Source organism: Triticum aestivum, chromosome 6B (genome assembly GCF_018294505.1).
Source record: "Triticum aestivum cultivar Chinese Spring chromosome 6B, IWGSC CS RefSeq v2.1, whole genome shotgun sequence".
NCBI classification, from domain to species: domain Eukaryota; kingdom Viridiplantae; phylum Streptophyta; class Magnoliopsida; order Poales; family Poaceae; genus Triticum; species Triticum aestivum.
In genome coordinates, this window is record NC_057810.1 from 505,248,889 (window position 1) to 505,271,989 (window position 23,101).

Here is a 23,101-nt window from a genome sequence, read left to right on the forward strand (position 1 = left end):
AACCAACAACATCAACTGTGCAGCGTAGCGCACCCAATACTTCTAGTGAATTTTATGTTCAAACTATGTATTCATGTTTTTGATTGAATTCGAGGTTTTAAAAATAAGGATTCTGATTGCTGGGTCGGACATACACCACGTCCCGAGACATAGACATATATAATGCCTGTTCGAAACCTCTTCAGTCGCGAAACTCCACTCCGCGCGAGGAGCTCTGTTCGAGCCACTCCCTCCGCTTCGGGAGCTGCAGTTGTGGAGCGAAGAGGATCCGAACAGGGCCAATGGGCCATAGTATGGGGTCACATTTATCCGGTCCGGTTGGAAATGCTCCGAGTAAGAGGTCTGTATCAATTTGCTCGATCTTTTTTGAGATTTCTAGTCAAAGGACTGCTGAAAACATGAATGAAAAGACAAAAAACATGAACGCCTTTCTGCAAGCCTTTGACCAAAGAAATAACCACGTGCTCGTGTCAACGGCAGCCGGTTCGCACTTCGCAGAAGCGCACTCCGCAGTCACCACCAACTCCGCCCGCCTCTTCCATGTACAAGTACCGTCTCTTCCGCTGCGCCGCACCCCGCACCGCACGCCCAGCGCCGACCACCAACCCCTTCCGTCTAGGCAAGCACCCCGGCGGCGCGAACACCAAGGCTCCCCGTCGGCCGCAGCAATGCTCCTAACAAAGCCCCACCCCGCCCTCGTCCTCCCCTCCGCGTCCCTCCCAAATCCTAACCTAAACGCCGCCCGCGTCCGGCCCCTCGCCTCGTCCGCGCCCCATGGACGCCGCGGGCTCCGCGTCTCGGCCTCCTCCTCCCTGGCGCCAGCGCAGGCCGCGTCCGCGGCGCTGAACCGTGTGGACGTCCTGTCGGAGGCGCTCCCCTTCATCCAGCGGTTCAAGGGCAAGACGGTGGTGGTGAAGTACGGCGGCGCGGCCATGAAGTCGCCGGAGCTGCAGGCGTCCGTGATCCGCGACCTGGTCCTCCTCTCCTGCGTCGGCCTGCGCCCCGTGCTCGTGCACGGCGGCGGCCCGGAGATCAACTCCTGGCTGCAGCGCGTCGGCGTCGAGCCGCAGTTCCGCAACGGCCTCCGCGTCACCGACGCGCTCACCATGGAGGTCGTGGAGATGGTGCTGGTCGGCAAGGTCAACAAGCAGCTCGTCTCCCTCATCAGCCTCGCCGGCGCCACCGCCGTCGGCCTCTGCGGCAAGGACGCGCGCCTCCTCACTGCGCGCCCTTCCCCCGACGCGGCAGCCCTTGGGTTCGTCGGCGAGGTCACGCGCGTCGACCCCTCGGTGCTCCACCCGATCATCGCCTCCGGCCACATCCCGGTCATCGCCACCGTGGCTGCCGACGAGACCGGGCAGGCCTATAACATCAACGCCGACACTGCGGCGGGGGAGATCGCAGCTGCCATTGGCGCCGAGAAGCTGCTTCTGATCACCGACGTGTCCGGCATACTCGCGGACCGGGATGACCCCGGTAGCCTGGTGAAGGAGATTGATATCGCCGGCGTACGGCAGATGGTGGCCGAGGGGAAAGTGGGTGGGGGCATGATACCCAAGGTGGAGTGCTGCGTGCGCGCACTGGCGCAGGGCGTGCACACGGCCAGCATCATTGACGGCCGCGTCCCGCACTCTCTCCTGCTCGAAATCCTCACCGACGAGGGCACCGGCACCATGATCACCGGCTGAAACTTGTTTGTTTGTTGTTTCTTTTCTTTTCTTTTTTGGTTCATTCATTGGGTTGGATGGCTTGCATCCCTCATTTGTGGCAACTGTGTTTTCGATTCGAATCATGAACAAGGAATGGTGAAAGATTGCAACTTTAAGCAGAATATATACATTTCGTGGTAAGATTTTCCAATTCTTTTCAGCATTCCATCTATCGTCTGAAACTACTCGCTGGCGCTGCTCAAGCTCTATATGCAGGGCCACCGGGTTGGAAAGCATTACACGATGAAGAATCCCCATTGACTTTCAGTTACAGAAACGAAAAACAGACTCAAAACAAACAATACCTTTACAACAGTTTCATGGGCAAATGATTACAGCCCAGTAATAATCAATGTACAAGTTTCGTGTGCCTGTGATGTCCTACATAACGTGTTCGTAGAAATCTTGCAATCACCACACTTCGAAATCCCACGGCTCATAACTGTATCCAAAAGCACCAGGAAATAAAATAAGATAAGCACACTGCATGCAAGCTTAAACATTTAACTACGATCAACCATGGTTACCACACGGGCAATGTAAATTCGGGGGCCTTTCAAACCAAGTCCGTGATCAATCTTGACTAAACTACGCTCACTAGATGATGTGCCCCTGCACCATAACTAAGAGGGCATGAAAACCTGGGCAAGAGCTGGCGCATTGGGGCTCCGGGCCATCTTGCCACAAACCTGGGATGTCCACTAATGTGCATGTACTCTCCGTGTAAATCTGCCTCCTAGGAGGATTGTACCAAACCCCTTCTTTTCAATGCAATGAAACGCAAAAGTCTTTTGCGTTTTCTCGAAAAAAAAAGAGGGCATGAAAACACTGAAATTTAAAGTCGACGGGTTGTTGTGCTCACTTGGTACGAGCAACGGCCACCACGATGAAGACGAACACCGAGAGCATGAAGGACACCTTCACTGCATCGCTGTACAGATCAGGCTTATCTTCATCGCTTTGAGGGTGGAAGAGCATGCTGACAATCTTCACTATATTATCGAAGAATTCCGTTATTTTTGCCTGGGTGTTGGCTAGGATCCACTTAAGCACTGCAGCAGGGCCACAAGAGTTTCCCTTTCTATTAACTTCTTTGCCTGAAAGATGTGGTAGAATGCAGTAAGACTACGCATGTATGTATACCCAGACGAAAATAATAATACAACTATGATAATTAATTATTTTTGCAAGAGTACAAAAATTTGATCAAAATAGTCGTTAGATGGCATCTGCCTGACTACTGTTCTAGGGGGAAAAGACACTCTTCTACTCCATCCATCCCATAATATAAGAACATTTTTGACACTACACTAGTGTTAAAAACATTCTTATATTATGGGACCGAGGGAGTAGTAAACAAACAGAAACAGATATATCATATATGTGACGCTGGGGTTTATGCCAAACAAAGCTGATCATAAACATTTTAGTTTAAACATACCATCCTGAAAAGATCTCCTGAATTCTTGCACTGCCTCGTTATTCATTACAGCATCCCAGACAGTCCTATCACATGACAAGGACATAACCATTTTCTGCAAGGTAGAGAAGAACTATTTAGAAACTTGACCGTGCACAATAACACAAGTGTTACAATCAAACATGCAGCTTCTGAGAACATGAAGATAGGTTAGGAATAATTCACCTGAACATTAGGGTCTCTTTGCAATAGACGGAAGGCATCCAAAACATTCCTATGCTCCCTGGTCAGAAGAGCAGTAGAGTTGAGAACATATGCAGCAGGTTCGACCCAATCGTCTGATCCTGATGAATTGGTTGATGAAGAATGCTCCGAGTTGGACAGCAATGCTAGTTGTTTCTCAGTTTCATCTGAATTCACATCATAATAAGAACCCTCAAACACCCTGAAACGCAAAACAGTAAATCGATTAAATTAAGAGTAAAAGCAGAAACTGCATCTAAATTATCCCTTTTCAGCATAATGAGTTCTTGGATAAAGGTCTATAACACCTCATCAGAAAAATTGCTCGTTTTACGCTATTGAAATGAGTATGTCGCATTTGCTGTCAGAAAACAACAAAATAACGGAAGCAATCATCAAAAGTAGAGAGTTTGATCATTTCCTATTTAAAGGTACAAGCACCATCCAAGCCTGATTGAAAGTTGCTCCGCTGGATACTTGCGGATCCTAACACCCTATAACGTCCAGACAGCACATAGCCACAGCCACTAATTACCATTGTAACCAAATCATGGACTCGTGAATATCTCATTTTGGTGGGGTTTCAATCGATGACTGAAAGTTCTAGCGTCTATCCGCGTAAATCAATGAAGTACACGATACTGCCCCTGAGCCCCATCCAATCATGGTAAAGGAACCAATCAGTACCATAAACAGCACGCAGACAAAATAACACGTTGTGGGAGACGTTTTTGTCGTTGTGCCCGAGAGGAACCAAGTTTCTCAGATCATACTGAAGTCCGAAGTCTGGAACTTAATTGAAACCATACGAGCGAGGTTAACTCTTCAAGCCAATCGCCAACACATGGGAAGGGAGCACCGAAACGTACGTACAAATCCGCCAATCCAATCTAAGCAAGCGGACGAGCGGGAGCAAAGGAATCTTACTCTTGGATGCTAGAGAAGGCGGCGCGGACTTCATCCCCGGTGGGTGGGGACCAGAAGACAACCCTGTAGTCGCTGTCCACCTCCGCGTCGCCGGCGCCCGGAGCCGCCGCGTCGCCCGCGGCGACGACCTCCTCCCAGTCGTCCTCCCCGTCGCGGCGCAGCGTGCGGGACTCCCAGCACGCGGCGGCCGCGACGGCGGAGGGCGGGGGCGGGGACGTGGCCCGGAGGAGCATGCCGCCGCCGCGGCTGCGCGGGCGGCCCCCGGACGAGGCGGCGACGGGGGACGTGGCGGAGGTGGAGGCCCCGGCGCCGGAGCCGCCGAGCCCGGACGAGGAGCGCACGGCGCGGGTGGCGACGCGCAGGAGGTACCGGCCGGGCGGGTTCCTCATCGGACCTATCGGCGGTGACGACGGTGAGGGCTCGCCCTCGCCCACGCTATCCAATCCAATCTTCTTCTACCGCTGCTGATGCGTTCTGACTGCTTCGTCGCCGTGCGGGTGCGTGTGTGGGGATAACAAATAGTAACGGGAACGGAGTATCGACAGGGAAGTTGGTTGCGGAACCCGTCGCGGTGTGGTTTCATATCTAGTAGTAGGAGCCTAGGAGGGATGGAGAGGTGGAGTATTGCTTGGGGGCACCCAACTTGCACCTTCCGTGCGGTGTTGAGCGTGCTCATTGGTTGCTTTGTTTTCCAGTTTTTGTAGTTCAATTGAATTTGCTTTAGGTTAGCGAAAAACATCACGTGAAGCCATGTCAAACTGCTCGTGTAGAAAATTAAATAGTATACTCCCTCTGTGTCAAAATATAAGACTATTTTTACACGATCATAGTATAACAAAGTGTCTTATATTTTGATACGGAAGGGGTATAGTCGATCTTTAGAGTCTGATACATATCCCCGAAAGAAAAGAAACATATAAGCAATTCTTTTGAAACTTAGCGGAATTCATACACATAATTTAGGAAAAGTATTCAAAGCTTACATATTGGTAAAATGAAGAAACAAGTCCTGCGAATAAATGGACAACAAAATAAGAAGGGCATGTTTTTTTATTGCGACAAAAAATGAGGGCATCTTCGATCGGCATGAACCTAAAAACGCAGGAATAGTATAAACACATGACTGCAATGCCATCCTAATTTGAATTTACGGAAATTCTGCTTGACGAGGTTTTGATTGGGTGTTAGGTTTTCTATGAAACATTCTGGTACAAAGGAATTCTTAGGGAAAAAAGTGCATGATACGATGTACAAATGAAATTGACCAACATGGCCAAAATATATACATAATAAATAGTTTATGGGGATGAATCAATCTGTGGTTGAATGGTTAGGAGGACAGTGATATCTCCATCTCAGCAAGGTTCAAGTCCAGACTTGACACTGGTGCTAGCATTTCTCAAAATTTATTTCAGGCCTTCCGACGACGTGCGTTCAGTGTGAGGAGACGTTTTTGTCGACTATAAAAGGGTCTCTGGCGCCTTCGTCAATCTCAAAATGACGTGTCACATTGTCTCTCTCAGGTCCTCATAGAGGTAGAGTGTGCATGCGTTAATAAGGGTGAGTGTATGTGCGTATGTATCAGTGTCTACGTTTGTACTGTGTTAAAAAGAATAGTCTTGCTAAGTCTTATTCGATTAAAACTTCATTAAGTCTCAGTCGATGCTATATTCATAAGATCCAAATTTTTTTCAGTTTTTTATTTTTCTTTCTTGCATGTTATATCATTTGTGAGACTTGACCTCAAAAGAAAAGACAATTTATGAGGCCATTAGAGAAAACCGACGTGGACGAACTACGTTCCATCCCTTCCTTTGTCGGGCGTTGCTTTGCACCTGCGGGGTACGATTTGTCCACGTCACTGCTTTCCCCATCACGCAAGACGTTATGCATGTACCGAATTTGCCTGACATGGAGCCCGAGAAGTAGACCGTCCGACCCCACATGGTCACACGCCATCGCCATTGCTTTCAGAATCCAGGCACGCTACTCTAGCCAGCTGCCTGCGCCGGCGACCAAAAGACGGCGGTGCCGGCCGCGGCGAAAGTTTCAAAATGGCGCGTGCGTAATTGTAAGATTTAAACCGCGAGCGCGTGCGCCTGACCGGTGTCTTCACGCCATTACGCACCGGGCCCGGCCGCCGAGGTTAGCCGTGAGCGAGCGCCGTGGTGCCCCGGGATGCCAGCCGAGTAAGCCCGGGACGTACGGGGAGAAGCAACGGGACGGCGGCGACGCGTGGCCGCCCACGGGAAGAACGGGCTGACGAGTCGACAGCGAGTACGGACGAGGTCGTACATCGCGCGCAGCCATGATCGGTCTCGATCGCATGCGTGCTGAGGAAACACGGCCGCGCTAGAGTCCGAGATGAATGCGCAAAGATGGAACGATGTGGATGACGTGACGGCTGTGTGTTGTTGGGTTAGAAGACAAGTTCGTGAGATCATGGAGTAACAAAAATGTGTCAAAGTATATACTCCTTCAGTTCGGAATTACTTGTCACGGAAGTGGATGTAAGTTCTAGATACATTCATTTTCGAGACAAATAATTCCGAACGAAGGAAGTATACGGGAGTAATTAGCGGTTTAACCAAACAAGCCATTGCGTACGAACGCAAGCTGACAAGACCAGCTGAAACACCAACCCAACGCCCCCAAAGTTATGGAACCAATAAAGACTTCGGTAGCGAAAACACGTGTCTTCCGTAATTTAATCGAGTAGATACATCCATCTGTTCAACAACAACAACAATAACAACAACAAAGCCTTTAGTCCCAAACAAGTTGGGGTAGGCTAGAGGTGAAACCCATAAGATCTCGCAACCAACTCATGGCTCTAGCACATGGATAGCAAGCTTCCACGCACCTCTGTCCATAGCTAGCTCTTTGTCGATACTCCAATCCTTCAGGTCTCTCTTAACGGACTCCTCCCATGTCAAAATCGGTCGACCCCGCCCTTTCTTGACATTCTCCGCACGCTTTAGCCGTCCGCTATGCACTGGAGCTTCTGGAGGCCTGCGCTGAATATGCCCAAACCATCTCAAACGATGTTGGACAAGCTTCTCCTCAATTGGTGCTACCCCAACTCTATCTCGTATATCATCATTCCGGACTCGATCCTTCCTCGTGTGGCCACACATCCATCTCAACATACGCATCTCCGCCACACCTAACTGTTGAACATGTCGCCTTTTAGTCGGCCAACACTCCGCGCCATACAACATTGCGGGTCGAACCGCCGTCCTGTAGAACTTGCCTTTTAGCTTTTGTGGCACTCTCTTGTCACAGAGAATGCCAGAAGCTTGGCGCCACTTCATCCATCCGGCTTTGATTCGATGGTTCACATCTTCATCAATACCCCCATCCTCCTGCAACATTGACCCCAAATACCGAAAGGTGTCCTTCCGAGGTACCACCTGGCCATCAAGGCTAACCTCCTCCTCCTCACAGCTAGTAGTACTGAAACCGCACATCATGTACTCGGTTTTAGTTCTACTAAGCCTAAACCCTTTCGATTCCAAGGTTTGTCTCCATAACTCTAACTTCCTATTTACCCCCGTCCGACTATCGTCAACTAGCACCACATCATCCGCAAAGAGCATACACCATGGGATATCTCCTTGTATACCCCTTGTGACCTCATCCATCACCAATGCAAAAAGATAAGGGCTCAAAGCTGACCCCTGATGCAGTCCTATCTTAATCGGGAAGTCATCGGTGTCGACATCACTTGTTCGAACACTTGTCACAACATTATTGTACATGTCCTTGATGAGGGTAATGTACTTTGCTGGGACTTTGTGTTTCTCCAAGGCCCACCACATGACATTCCGCGGTATCTTATCATAGGCCTTCTCCAAGTCAATGAACACCATATGCAAGTCCTTCTTATGCTCCCTATATCTCTCCATAAGTTGTCGTACCAAGAAAATGGCTTCCATGGTCGACCTCCCAGGCATGAAACCAAACTGATTTTTGGTCACGCTTGTCATTCTTCTTAAGCGGTGCTCAATGACTCTCTCCCATAGCTTCATTGTATGGCTCATCAGCTTAATTCCACGGTAATTAGTACAACTCTGAACATCCCCCTTGTTCTTGAAGATTGGTACTAATATACTCCGTCTCCATTCTTCTGGCATCTTGTTTGCCCGAAAAATGAGGTTGAAAAGCTTGGTTAGCCATACTATCGCTATGTCCCCGAGACCTTTCCACACCTCAATGGGGATACAATCAGGGCCCATCGCCTTGCCTCCTTTCATCCTTTTTAAAGCCTCCTTCACCTCAGACTCCTGGATGCGCCGCACAAAACGCATGCTGGTCTCATCAAAGGAGTCATTCAGTTCAATGGTAGAACTCTCATTCTCCCCATTGAACAGCTTGTCGAAGTACTCCCGCCATCTATGCTTAATCTCTTCGTCCTTCACCAAGAGTTGGCCTGCTCCGTCCTTGATGCATTTGACTTGGCCAATATCCCTCGTCTTCCTCTCCCGGATCTTAGCCATCTTATAGATGTCCCTTTCACCTTCCTTCGTGCCTAACCGTTGGTAGAGGTCCTCATATGCCCGACCCCTTGCTTCACCAACAGCTCGCTTTGCGGCCTTCTTCGCCATCTTGTACTTCTCTATGTTGTCTGCACTCCTATCCAGGTATAGGCGTCTGAAGCAATCTTTCTTCTCTTTAAGCGCCTTCTGGACATCATCATTCCACCACCAGGTATCCTTATCTTCGCTTCTCCTTCCCCTGGACACTCCAAACTCCTCCGAGGCCACCTTACGAATGCAAGTCGCCATCTTCATCCACACATTGTCCGCATCCCCTCCTTCCTCCCAAGGGCCCTCCTTAAATACCCTCTCCTTGAACACCTGAGCTACCTCCCCCTTGAGCTTCCACCACTTCGTTCTAGCGACCTTGGCACGCTTATCCCGCTGGACACGAATCCGAAAGCGGAAGTCAGCAACCACCAGCTTATGCTGGGGTACAACACTCTCCCCAGGTATCACCTTACAGTCTAGGCACGCACGCCTATCTTCTCTTCTCGAGAGGATGAAATCAATCTGGCTAGAGTGTTGGCCACTACTAAAAGTCACCAGATGTGATTCTCTCTTTCTAAAGAGGGTGTTAGCTACAATCATGTTGTAGGCTAGAGCAAAGCTTAAGACATCTTCTCCTTCTTGATTCCTGATGCCATAGCCAAAGCCCCCATGCGCCCCTTCAAAACCTGTGTTAGATGTACCCACGTGGCCATTGAGGTCTCCTCCTATGAAGAGCTTCTCACCAATCGGTACACTCCTAACCATGTCTTCCAAGCCTTCCCAGAACTCCCTCTTGGTGTTCTCATTGTGGCCTACTTGCGGGGCATATGCGCTGATAACATTGAGAACCAAGTCCTCAGCTACCAGCTTGACCAGGATAATCCGGTCCCCACGTCTCCTGACGTCTACCACTCCATACTTGAGGCTCTTGTTGATCAAGATGCCTACGCCATTTCTGTTTGCAGCCGTCCCCGTGTACCACAGCTTGAAGCCGGTATCCTCCACCTCCTTCGCCTTCTGTCCTCTCCATTTGGTTTCTTGGACGCAAAGGATATCAACACCTCTCCTCACTGCTGCATCAACTAGCTCCCGAAGCTTCCCTGTCAGAGACCCTACGTTCCAGCTACCTAAGCGAATCCTCCTAGGCTCGGCTAGCTTCCTTACCCTTCGCACTCGTCGAGTCAAATGCGAAGACCCTTGCTCATTTTCCACTACATCCGGGCGCCGATGTAGCGCGCCACTAAGGATGCGACGACCCGATCCTCGCTCACTTGCCACCGTATCCGGATCAAGATACGGCGCGCCACTTGGGGGGTGACGGCCCGGCCCTTGCCCATTTTCCACCACACCCGGGTTCCGATGTGGCGCGTCGCTGAGAGGGTTACGCCCCAACGAAAATCTTTTGGGTTTCATCTCCATAAGAGTGGCTGAGTTTTTACGTTGGCTCGCCAAGCCTATCACAACCCTCCTCCTTTACCCGGGCTTGGGACCGGCTATGTTGAGACAACATAGGCGGAGTTATACATCCACCTGTTCGATGCAAATATATATATATATATATATATATATATATATATATATATATATATATATAGGTAAATTGTTTGGGGCACCTAGATGCCTGGGCACCTAGGGCTGTTATGGCAAGTCATATTCGTTAGTGCATGTCATACAATTGACAAAATAATGTCTTTCCATATTTTGTTTGCATGCATTAGTATCTTAAATGGTCAATGATTTCTTTCCAAAACACAAATAATTTGAACATTCGTACTTGGGTGGGTATATACGTACATGAACCCAAGATATAACCACGTGTACATGTTATTTGACCATGATACCAGTTAGTGGGTATTATACCTAACTAAAATATGTATGTGTTGTTTTATACTCAATAAAAATATATACATAAATGTCATATCTTTTAATAAGTACATGTTGGTGTTATACCCAATAGAAATATACACATAAATATACATACCTTGATGTGAATATACACATGAATAAACATAGCTCGATGTTAGTATACACATGAATATCTACGCGTTAGTGTTATACCCAATAAAAATATACACATAAATATACATACCTCGATATGAATATAAACATGAATATACATACCTCGTTGTTGGTCTACACATGAATATCTACGTATTCATGTTATACCCGATGAAAATATTCACATAAATATATATAACTCGATGCGGATTTTATTTGTATATACCCATAAATTGCATACCTTCTAATAAGTGGTACATGTACCCGAGATACCCACATGTATTTTATTAAACCGTGATACCGGTTAGTGAGTATTATACCTAATAAAAATATGCACGTGGTGATCTTATACCCAATGAAAATATGTACGGGTTGGTGTTATACCCGATGGAAATGTGTACATGCTAAAAATATTACATAGTCTTTTATTAATTAATTATCTTGCATTTACCATACATGCCGAAAAGTATGATAATTAATTAATTACAATTTCCTATTACAAAGGGACAAATAATGACACATATTAATTAGACAACGTTATTACTTTCCATGGCAGTAACGTCATGCAAACAAATAGGAAAGTAATAATGCAGGTATGCATGCCAAATTTAAACACATCTTATCAACGAAAGCTAGTATGATCCAACGGCATCTAGGCAAGGAGCATGGGCACATAGGTGTCCCAAACTGTCGTCCTATATATATATATATATATATATATATATATATATATATATATATATATATATATATATATATATATATATATATACACACGCGGAGTTCCCCGAGTCGCCCGAGCGGAGCGACGCGGGGGTCGGTCTTCACTGGTCTGGACCCGGAATGTCGCCCTTATAAACATTGTGATGATCTAATGAAGGTTTGCGAGATTCTCTAAAATAAAGTAAAGCTTTTGGTTAGTCAGTGAGTCAGTGACTGTCTGTCTGGATACCTGTGCTGTATAAATTCTACAGGTATGATTAATGCACGTTTTGATCATGTACAATGCTCTCAGCAGGTTTTTCTTTTTTTAGGTGTGTGTGTGTGTGTATATATATATAGTAACGCTAAACTAAGCGTGAGTGTAGAATAGCTTATTCTACACCCCAGTAACGTTACATACAAAATATAGTAACACACTATGTAAAATATAGTATTTTTCATAAAAATGTAGTAAATTACAAACTTGGATGATAAAAAATATATTCTAAATTACTATATTTTGTACACCGTTTTACTAGATTTTGTATATAGCGTTACTAAGGGGTGTAGAATAAGCTATTCTACACCCACGCTTAGAATAGCGTTACCCTATATATATATATATAGACCAGTGAAGACCGACCCCTGCGTCGCTCCGCTCGGGCGACTCGGGGGAACTCCGCGCGTTGCCGGCGGCCCCCTCCCCTGCGCCTCCTCTCCTCCGCCGCTGGCCTCGCCGCAGTGGCGGCGGCCTCCTGCCTCCGAAGGTGGCTCGGGGAGATCCGCGGCGGACGCGTGGTGGCCGGGTGGCTGGGGTCATCTCGGTGGCGTCTTCACTCGTGCTCGGTGCCGAGGGCGCGGTGAGCGCTAGGGGAGCAGGGGTGGCGTCGAGGGGCGTGCAGCCTGCTCGCCGGCGCCTGGTCGTGGCGCTCACAGGCGCTCCTCTCGGCGGTGGATCTGGCCGGCGTGCTGGATCCGGGCCAGCGGCTGGCTTTGGGCGTCAGGGTGTGGTCTCTAACCTCGGCGTGGTGGTCCTGCCATCTCTTGTGGCTGCTCGGGCAGCGTGGGGGCGGGGCCAGGCCGCTGGCCTGCCATCCCTTCTCTTCCGTCCAGATCCAGATCAGGCGCGCGAGGTGCCTTCGTGTCCTCCTGCCGATCTGGCACCCCCCCCCAGCGCCCCGCGCTTTGTTCCACCCCCTGTGGCTGCTTCGGCAGTCTGGTGTTGGTTCTGCGGGTGCTCGGTAGCCGTCGTTCCTGGAGCTTGGTGCCTCCGGGTGGTGGTGACTTCGGGCTCAGCAGCGGCATGGCTCAGTAAATGGGTGGTGTGGGTGTTGCTTCGGGTGAAAGCCCTATGTCGGCTTCGGTCGGCAACGCCGGCAGCAACGCCCTTCGGCGTCGGATCCCTCCTTGGAGGTGCCATTGTGTGATGCACTGTTCCCCGCATACTCTGTTCTTTCTCTGGGTGAAAGCCTTAGATCCAGCTACCGGATCGGACGGCGGCGGCATCCTTGACGTTGTTTTACCACCTTGGTGGCGCCTGTCTTCGGAGACGCTGCTCCATGCTGTTTGCTGAGGTTTGGGGGTGGTATTTGGCTGGTTTGAAGCGGGTGGTCGGTGGTGGTGGTGCGGCCAGTCTGGGGTTCGACGGTGGTGTGTGTCGTGCTCGAGTGCTCCTCGGTGCGTCTATGCTTTGCGGTGCCCTGCGGCTACGCCGTCGGCACACAGGTGTCATGGCGTCGTCTCGGCCTTGCATAACCTTTCGAATGTACCCCCGACACAGGTGGTGTCGTGGTGTCATGCAGTCTTGGTTGTGAGGTGCCCTTCGATTGCGTCGATGGTGCAGTGTCGCGGTTTGATTTTCTAGGCGATGCCCTTTGACTATGCCGGTGGCACACACAGGTGTCGTGGCGTTGTCTCGGCCTCGCGTGTCCCTTCGAAGGTGCCTCGCAACACAGGTGGTGTCGCGGTGTTGTGCAGTCTCGGATGTGTGGAGCCTTTCGATTGCGTCGACGGTGCAGTGTCATGGTTTGGTCCGGCTGGCCAATGTCGTTAGATTTCTCCTTTGGTGCTCTTTGTTGCGTTTTCCCTCGTTGTTCCCCCTGTTATGTGTGTTGTTGTCGTGGGTTGTTTTCTGTTTATCTCTTCTCCCTTGTGCCCCCCTGTACCTCTGGTTCACTTGAACCTATCTTGCGATAGGCTGCTAAAGCCTTATAGGCAAATGAATACAATTCAGGTGGGGAAATCCCCCCCCCCCCACGGTGAAAATTCAAAAAAATGTTTATAAGGGCAAAAGTAAGGCGTCTAGGTTGATCTAACCAAACGCCGCCGCCAGGCCCAAAGATAAAGTATGTATCGCTAAATTGTGAGACTCAACTTGATCTCATAATATCATGTACGGAATTACATCTAACAAAAATTCTAGAACGATCATGATTTCTTGCTTGATATCGTCTATGACCACCTTGCAATCTAAAGCAAAATGGATCTAATGAACATATAGGTCGTCAGCCAGTACCAAAGCTACCCTTGTTGCTAGAGATTCCAAAATTGTTGGATCCTCCATCCCCACAAAAACTGTAGCAGATGCGCCCACAAAACGTCCAAGGCGGTCTCTCCATACTACTCCAACAACTCCAATCGATATGTTCCTGTTAGTGTTGCATCAACATTTATTTTCCATAAGCTATCATTGGAGTCGGCCAATGGTTTGGCCATGGTGTGCTCGTTGAGGCGGGTTTCTCCAAAATTTGTATCTCAGGCAGAAAAGAATTTATGAAACAATGAGCCGACAACGGGCCTTGGAATACATCCTTGTGTATCGTTTTTCTCCTATCATGCCAAACAACCCAAAAGCATGACCACCATTCTGATGAACTCATCATGTGGTATAGAATCGTGCAATGTGAAGATCCAACGTTTTGCATTTGGATCATGGTTAGGGCATGTGTACAACCAAACCTACAGGAGAAAGAGTCCAAATACTACTGGCCATGGAACAATCAAGCAGTGCATGTCCCTAAGTATCTTAAGCTTCACAGAGAGGGCATATCGACGTTATGGCAATATTTGGTGGTGAAGGAGCTCGCCCGTCAGTATAGAGTATTGCACCAAATGCCACAAAACACCCTGAATTTGCTTGGCACATGGATCTTCCACAAAGAAGACCAACTGTTATGTTCTAAATCCTGATTTGATGACCATTGTCTCCCTTCCAGCCAGATTTCTCTGCTCAACTTAGTATGCAAAATCATTCGATAGGCGGATCGAATTGAAAAGGCACCACAACTTACTCGATGCCACAAAAATCATCTACCCTCCTCATGCATAGCGGGACCTTCAAAATCTCTTTAGCGTCTATGAGAATGAACATTGTCTCAACTATATCCTCTCGCCAGGATGATGAGAGGGCATCCATAAGCTCCGAAACAAGCACATGAGGGTCAACCACCATAGATGTAAGAGGGCGCATGAATTTCCTCTCAGTAACCAGTTATTGGCCCAAATCCTTGTAGTCTCGCCAGTGCCAATCCTTCTAATGATTCCCTATGAAAGGATGTCTCTACCATCAAGGATTACCCTCTAGATTTAGGGAGGGTGCGACCCCAACTCCGCCTCAAGTAAAGAACAACACGGATTATATACAACCTTCATCATTTTAGTTGAGAGATTGGGGATGATGCAACATCTCCATGCTTGTTTGGATAGTGATGAGGACATCGATACAATTGTTATACACACAGCCCCTGCTGCTATACATACTGGACCAATTACTAGAGCTCGCGCACGCCAACTAAATTACCAGGTACTTTCGTTTCTTGGTACTGATTCTAATGTTCATGAGAATATGATGCTGCCTAAATTGGATACATTTGTTTTGCTTACAAATGAAGGGCCTAGCTTGGAGAAGGATGAACAGTGGAGCAAGAACAAGCATGGAGATGATGGCATGCGCAAGGGAAACAAGAACGGAGTTACAAGTGATGATTTCAGGATTTTGAAGCCACCATAATGGGTGCATGAAGCCTTGGACGAAATATACAAGATGCCACTTCATAAATTTCGTCCTGAGGCTATTCTAGGTGCTGCGTCACCTTATTATTGGGCCAGGCCCATGTAATTTCGAAATAAATAAGTATAGGCTATTTTTAGAGTCTGTATGTGTGGGGAAAGAAGAGATAGGGTTGATTTCGGACCCCTCCACCAAGGGCCACGAAATCCCCCCCCCTCTTCCTCCATATATACAACCCTTAGGGCATCGTTTAGACTTTGGGTTTTGTTTAGATTAAAAGTTCGCCATAGCTGCAACTTCATGTACTTCGTTTGTGTTCAACGACCAGACAAAGGCGTCACAGAACCCCACCTTGATCAATAAAGCTTTCATCTTATATTCGCAATATCCAGATTGCAATCTCAGTTTCTTGCTTGTTCTTCGTTTGCTCGCAGGAAATAGACCCTCGTGGTCAGGTTGATCGTGCTCCGGCGTGGTCAATAACCTCTCGGAGTTGGTTTAGCGATTGCTAAGGCGCGACGTCCTCGCACGTTCGTAGTCGGATCGTCAAAGTCGACTTCCACCAAAGCGATATCCATCATCTCATCGAAAGACGGGACACCCCCGCCTCTATCAAGTGGTATCAGATTTCCAGGTTGCTCGGTGAGATTTTACAGTTTTTCGTAGTTTAGATCGAGTCTGTTCTTCATACCTACAGTCCACGAAAAAGCCACAAAAAAATTAGGGTTAGTTCATCATATCCGAACCAATCTGAGCCTTTGCATAATCTTTTTAGGGTTTTGCTTTGTTGATTTTGCGGTTGCATCATCGTGTCTAGTTGCTGGTCTTAGTGTCTAGTCCTTTAGAGTTTCGAGTTCTGTTCACAAGTTGTCACGCCGCCGCCGCATCATCATCATCATTGCTGCCATATACCACCATTGTCATCACCGCTGCCATATACTACCATCGTCATCACCACTGCCATCTACCACCATCGACATTACCGCAGCCATATACCACATATCCACCTCCATCACGCCAATCCGAGTCCACCTGCAACATATATCTGCCACCAGTCCGAGTTCCACCAGATTCTTCTCCGCCACCAGTCCTATTCCGAGTCCAGTATTTTGTTACTCTGTTTTGGATTTCCAGATCACGCCATACTTTGAGTCGTGACAGAGCAGGACTCCCCAACTTCTGTGCTACCCGCAGTAGAGAAATAGTTCCAAACTTAAAAGAAAAACTAAGTCTAGAAAATTCTGGCTAGGCAGTTTCTAGACCATTTGTAGACTTTTTCGAAAAAAAATTGTTGCGGAGCAAAAAAAAGAGGAAAAAGAAGTGAAAAAAAAAGAGAGAGAAAAAAATTCAGAGTGTGCTCCTCCCTTGTTTACATGCAGCATCGTGATTTTGTTAGTGTTCTAGGCTCGCGTCTCTAGCACGGTCTAGCCTAGGACCAGCACAGTACCGTTGTTGAGCGTTTATTCAACTTTGCATCTCTGATTGATTATTGCTGGCCTTTTTTGCTACCATATTATAAGCCTTCCCAGCTCCACATACATCTACGTCGTGCGTTTGACTCTCCCTGGTAATTGCTCTATCCAAGCTTTGAGAGTTTTGACTACAACGGTTGCCGATCACCGCCTGCTGCTGGGTAAGAACTGGTATGAATTTGAGATTTGCTTGACGGATTTGTGACACCCACCACAACCTCTTGTTAGTAGTCTGTAGGATCATATTCTTGTGTGTTTCTATTGCTGCTAACCATGCCAGGATCACAAGCCGACGAGACTGACTGGGAGAACATGGCGAATAAGGATTTGCATGATAAATTTCAGCAAATGATGAGTGGGCAGGTGCAAGATGTGCTAAACAGATTTGAAGAGGCCATGGAGAAGATCGATGGCATGGAGAAGACGTTCGAAACAAAGCTCGATAACAAGTTTAATGAATTACTCGTGCGTCTTCCACCACCACCACCTGCTGCACCTAACGCACCTCTACAACAACAACAACAACGACTACCTCCACGTCGCGAAACAGACCTCCGCCGAGCGAGCCGTGTCCCTCTTGCGTTTGGCCAAACTGTTGGTGCTGCTGTTGATACTTCTGTGGCTCCTGCCGCTGATGCGGAGGAGGATGATTATGTGGGAGATTATGAGGATGAGGTTGATCAACATCAGAACTACGTGCAGCCACTAGCACCACCACCAGCAGGTCGACTTCAGGTATATATTCGCAATGGTAGGCCTGCACCACCACCTCAGGTACGAGATGATGTCCATATTCCTAAACTGAAATTGAATATTCCACCATTTGAGGGTAGATATGTTCCTGATATATATCTTACTTGGGAGTTAGAAACTGAACAACGATTTACATGTTTACAATATCCTGAGGAGAGACGGGTTGCTGCTGCTGTTTGTGCTTTCACTAGTTTTGCATGTGTGTGGTGGTCTGAACATTGTAGATTATATCCTATTCCAACTACTTGGGCTGCTTTGAAAACTGCTATGCGTACGCGTTGGGTTCCACCATATTATCAACGTGAATTGCTTCAAAAATTGCAATGTTTAAGACAAGGGAAAAATTCTGCAGAAGAATATTATCAGGAATTACAAACTGGCATGATTAGATGTGGTATTGTTGAGGAGAATGAAGCTATGCTTGCACGTTTTCTGGGTGGATTAAATAGAGAGATTCAGACCATTCTAGACTATAAGGAGTATACTAATATCACTCGCTTATTCCATCTTGCTTGTAAAGCTGAACATGAAGTGCAGGGTCGACAAGCATTGGCGCGAACTAACTTTTCTGCAGGCCGACTTTCATCATGGACACCGCGTGCATCTTCTACTTCAACTGCACCAGCACCTCAATCAGGTGCCTCCTCCAGTCGTGATACAAGAAAACAGGCACAACCACCATTATCTGCCAAGAGCGCACCTGCCGGGCCTGCACAGAGTTCTTCTTCTTCTTCCATGGCATCAACAGGGCACACAAGTGATATTATTTGTCGTCGTTGTAAGGGAGGAGGTCATTATGCGAGAGAATGCAAATCTCAGCGTGTGATGATTGCTACCGCGGATAGTGGATATGAGTCCGCTAGTGACTATGATGAGGAGACTTTGGCTCTTATTACACGTGAAGAACATGGTGGAGATGATTCTGATCATGAGACACAATACATGGCTCGTGAAGACGCTAACAGGTATGAATGTTTAGTTGCTCAACGTGTTTTGAGTGTGCAGGTCACACAAGCTGAGCAAAATCAGAGGCACAATTTGTTCCATACCAAGGGAGTTGTGAAGGAACATTCTGTGCGCGTCATCATAGACGGAGGGAGCTGCAACAACTTGGCTAGCATGGAGATGGTGGAGAAGCTTTCTCTCACCACAAGACCACATCCACATCCTTACTACATCCAATGGTTCAACAACAGCAGCAAGGTTAAGGTAACACGTACTGTTCGTGTGCATTTTAGTATCTCTACATATGCTGATTATGTTGATTGTGATGTGGTACCTATGCAAGCATGTTCTTTATTACTGGGTAGACCATGGCAATTTGATAAAAATTCTGTACACCATGGTAGAAACAATCAGTATACTCTTGTTCATAAGGATAAAAATATTACTTTGCTTCCTATGACTCCTGATTCTATTTTGAAAGATGATATTAATAGAGCTAATAAAGCAAAACAGGAGAAGAATAAGAGTGAAAACCAGATTGTGGCAAAAGAATTTGAGCAACAAATGAAGCCTAATAATAAACCATCTAGTGTTGCTTCTGAAATTAAATTGAAAAGTGCATGTTTATTTGCCACCAAATCTGATATTGATGAGCTAGATTTCAGCAAATCTGTTTGCTATGCTTTTGTGTGCAAAGAGGCATTATTTTCATTCGAGGACGTGCCTTCCTCTTTGCCTCCTACTGTCACTAACATTTTGCAGGAGTTCGCTAACGTCTTTCCACAAGACGTGCCACCAGGATTACCGCCTATTCGAGGGATTGAGCATTAGATTGACTTAATTCCCGGTGCTTCACTGCCAAACCGTGCGCCATATCGTACCAATCCAGAGGAGACGAAGGAGATTATGCGTCAAGTACAAGAGCTTCTCAACAAAGGTTATATACGCGAATCCCTTAGTCCTTGTGTTGTTCCTATTATTCTAGTGCCGAAAAAGGATGGTACATCACGTATGTGTGTTGATTGTAGAGGCATTAATAGTATTACTATTCGTTATCGTCATCCTATTCCTAGGCTAGATGATATGCTTGATGAATTGAGTGGCTCTACAATATTCTCCAAAGTTGATTTGCGTAGTGGATACCATCAAATTCGTATGAAATTGGGAGATGAATGGAAAACAACATTTAAAACTAAGTTTGGATTATATGAGTGGTTAGTCATGCCTTTTGGGTTAACAATGCACCTAGTACTTTCATGAGATTAATGAACGAAGTTTTACGTGCTTTCATTGGACGATTTGTGGTAGTTTACTTTGATGACATATTGATTTATAGCAGATCTTTGGAAGAATATTTGGAACATTTACGTGCTGTTTTTATTGCTCTACGTGATGCATGTTTGTTTGGTAACCTTGGGAAGTGCACCTTTTGCACTGACCGAGTATCTTTTCTTGGCTATGTTGTTACTCCACAGGGAATTGAAGTTGATAAAGCCAAGATTGAAGCTATTGAGAGTTGGCCGCAGCCCAAAACGGTCACACAAGTGAGGAGTTTTCTTGGCCTCGCTGGATTCTATAGGCGTTTTGTGAGAGATTTCAGCACCATTGTTGCACCTCTCAATGAGCTTACAAAGAAAGATGTGCCTTTTTTTGGGGTACCGCACAGGAAGAAGCCTTCACGGTATTGAAAGATAAGTTGACACATGCTCCTTTACTCCAACTTCCTGATTTTAATAAGACTTTTGAGCTTGAATGTGATGCTAGTGGAATTGGATTAGGAGGTGTGTTATTACAAGATGGCAAACCTGTTGCATATTTTTCTGAAAAATTGGGTGGGCCTAGTCTGAATTATTCTACTTATGATAAAGAATTATATGCTCTTGTTCGGACTTTAGAAACATGGCAACATTATTTATGGCCCAAAGAATTTGTTATACATTCTGATCATGAATCTTTGAAACATATTAAAAGTCAAGCTAAACTGAATCGTAGACATGCTAAATGGGTTGAATTCATTGAGACTTTCCCTTATGTCATTAAACACAAGAAGGGAAAAGAAAATGTTATTGCTGATGCATTGTCTCGCCGCTATACTATGCTTTCACAACTTGACTTCAAAATATTTGGTTTGGAGACCATCAAAGATCAATATGTGCATGATGCTGATTTTAAAGATGTAATGCAGAATTGTAAAGAAGGAAGAATGTGGAACAAGTTCGCCATTAACGATGAATTTGTGTTTCGTGCTAACAAGCTATGCATTCCAGCTAGCTTTATTCGTCTTTTGTTGTTGCAGGAGGCGCATGGAGGAGGACTAATGGGACACTTTGGCGTGAAGAAGACGGAGGACGTACTTGCTACACATTTCTTTTGGCCAAAGATGAGACGGGATGTTGAGCGTTTTATTGCTCGCTGCACTACATGTTAAAAAGCTAAGTCACGACTCAATCCTCATGGTTTATATATGCCTTTGCCTGTACCTAGTGTTCCTTGGGAGGATATATCTATGGACTTTGTTTTAGGTTTACCTCGAACAAAGAAGGGGAGGGATAGCATATTTGTTGTCGTGGATAGATTCTCGAAAATGGCACACTTTATACCATGTCATAAAAGCGATGATGCTGTTAATGTTGCTGATTTGTTCTTTCGTGAAATTATTCGCTTGCATGGTGTGCCAAATACTATTGTTTCAGATCGTGATACTAAATTTCTTAGCCACTTTTGGAGATGTTTATGGGCTAAGTTGGGGACTAAACTGCTTTTTAGTACTACTTGTCACCCCCAAACTGATGGACAAACTGAAGTAGTCAATTTAACATTGTCTACTATGCTTAGGGCTGTTTTGAAGAATAATAAGAAAATGTGGGAGGAATGCTTGCCTCATATTGAATTTGCTTATAATCGTTCATTGCATTCTACTACTAAGATGTGCCCTTTTGAAGTTGTGTATGGTTTCCTACCTCGTGCACCTATTGATTTGTTGCCTCTTCCATCTTCGGAGAAGGTTAATTTTGATGCTAAACAACGTGCTGAATTGATTTTAAAAATGCATGAGTTAACTAAGGAAAACATTGAGCGTATGAATGCTAAATATAAACTTGTTGGAGATAAGGGTAGAAAACATGTTGTGTTTGCACCTGGAGATCTTGTTTGGTTACATTTGCGTAAGGATAGATTTCCTGATTTGCGCAAATCAAAGCTAATGCCACGTGCTGATGGTCCCTTTAAGGTGTTGGAGAAAATAAATGATAATGCATATAAACTTGAGCTGCCTGTAGATTTTGGGGTTAGTCCCACTTTTAACATTGCAGATTTGAAGCCTTATTTGGGTGAGGGAGATGAACTTCCGTCGAGGACGACTTCATTTCAAGAAGGGGAGGATGATGAGGACATCGATACAATTGTTACACCCACAGCCCCTGCTGCTATACATACTGGACCAATTACTAGAGCTCGCGCACACCAACTAAATTACCAGGTACTTTCGTTTCTTGGTACTAATTCTAATGTTCATGAGAATATGATGCTGCCTAAATTGGATACATTTGTTTTGCTTACAAATGAAGGGCCTAGCTTGGAGAAGGATGAACATTGGAGCAAGAACAAGCATGGAGATGATGGCATGCGCAAGGGAAACAAGAATGGAGTTACAAGTGATGATTTCAGGACTTTGAAGCCACCATAATGGGTGCATGAAGCCTTGGACGAAATATACAAGATGCCACTTCATAAATTTCGTCCCGAGGCTATTCTAGGTGCTGCGTCACCTTATTATTGGGCCAGGCCCATGTAATTTCGAAATAAATAAGTATAGGCTATTTTTAGAGTCCGTATGTGTGGGGAAACAAGAGATAGGGTTGATTTCGGACCCCTCCACCAAGGGCCACGAAATTCCCCCCTCTTCCTCCATATATATAGCCCTTAGGGCATAGTTTAGACTTTGGGCTTTGTTTAGATTAAAAGTTCGCCATAGCTGCAACTTCGCGTACTTCGTTTGTGTTCAACGACCAGACAAAGGCGTCACAGAACCCCACCTTGATCAATAAAGCTTTCATCTTATATTCGCAATATCCAGATTGCAATCTCAGTTTCTTGCTTGTTCTTCGTTTGCTCGTAGGAAACAGACCCTCGTGGTCAGGTTGATCGTGCTCCGGCGTGGTCAATAACCTCTCGGAGTTGGTTTACCGATTGCTAAGGCGCGACGTCCTCGCACGTTCGTAGTCGGATCGTCAAAGTCGACTTCCACCAAAGCGATATCCATCATCTCATCAAAAGACGGGACACCCCCGCCTCTATCAGATAGCAAAGCCAAGTTAAAAATTTCCAAGTCTCAAAAGCCAAGTCAACCTAGATGCTTCGGGTGTGTCATTACATCCCATGAAGTGCAAGCCGTT

At 46.5% G+C, this 23,101-nt stretch overlaps 2 protein-coding genes across 3 annotated transcripts; one reads left to right on the forward strand and one right to left on the reverse strand.

Moving 5' to 3' along the window:
• Positions 1-250: 250 nt before the first annotated feature.
• LOC123137683 (acetylglutamate kinase-like) lies at positions 251-1,833 on the forward strand. The gene has a single exon (XM_044557508.1). The coding sequence runs from the start codon at positions 282-284 to the stop codon at positions 1,686-1,688; it is 1,407 nt and encodes a 468-aa protein (XP_044413443.1). The 5' UTR covers positions 251-281; the 3' UTR covers positions 1,689-1,833.
• A 2-nt stretch (positions 1,834-1,835) lies between these two features.
• On the reverse strand, positions 1,836-4,847 carry LOC123137684 (uncharacterized). 2 transcript variants are annotated; one of them, XM_044557509.1, is made up of 5 exons: positions 4,300-4,847; positions 3,355-3,574; positions 3,151-3,244; positions 2,572-2,806; positions 1,836-2,151 (listed from the first exon to the last, which is right to left on the reverse strand). In XM_044557509.1, the coding sequence occupies exons 1-5, from the start codon at positions 4,686-4,688 to the stop codon at positions 2,121-2,123; spliced, it is 969 nt and encodes a 322-aa protein (XP_044413444.1). In that variant the 5' UTR covers positions 4,689-4,847; the 3' UTR covers positions 1,836-2,120. The 2 variants fall into 2 exon arrangements, with proteins under 2 accessions (XP_044413444.1, XP_044413445.1); XM_044557510.1 differs by lacking the exon at positions 1,836-2,151 and adding an exon at positions 2,198-2,350 and having other exon boundaries at positions 2,537-2,806.
• Between the last annotated feature and the right edge of the window lie 18,254 nt (positions 4,848-23,101).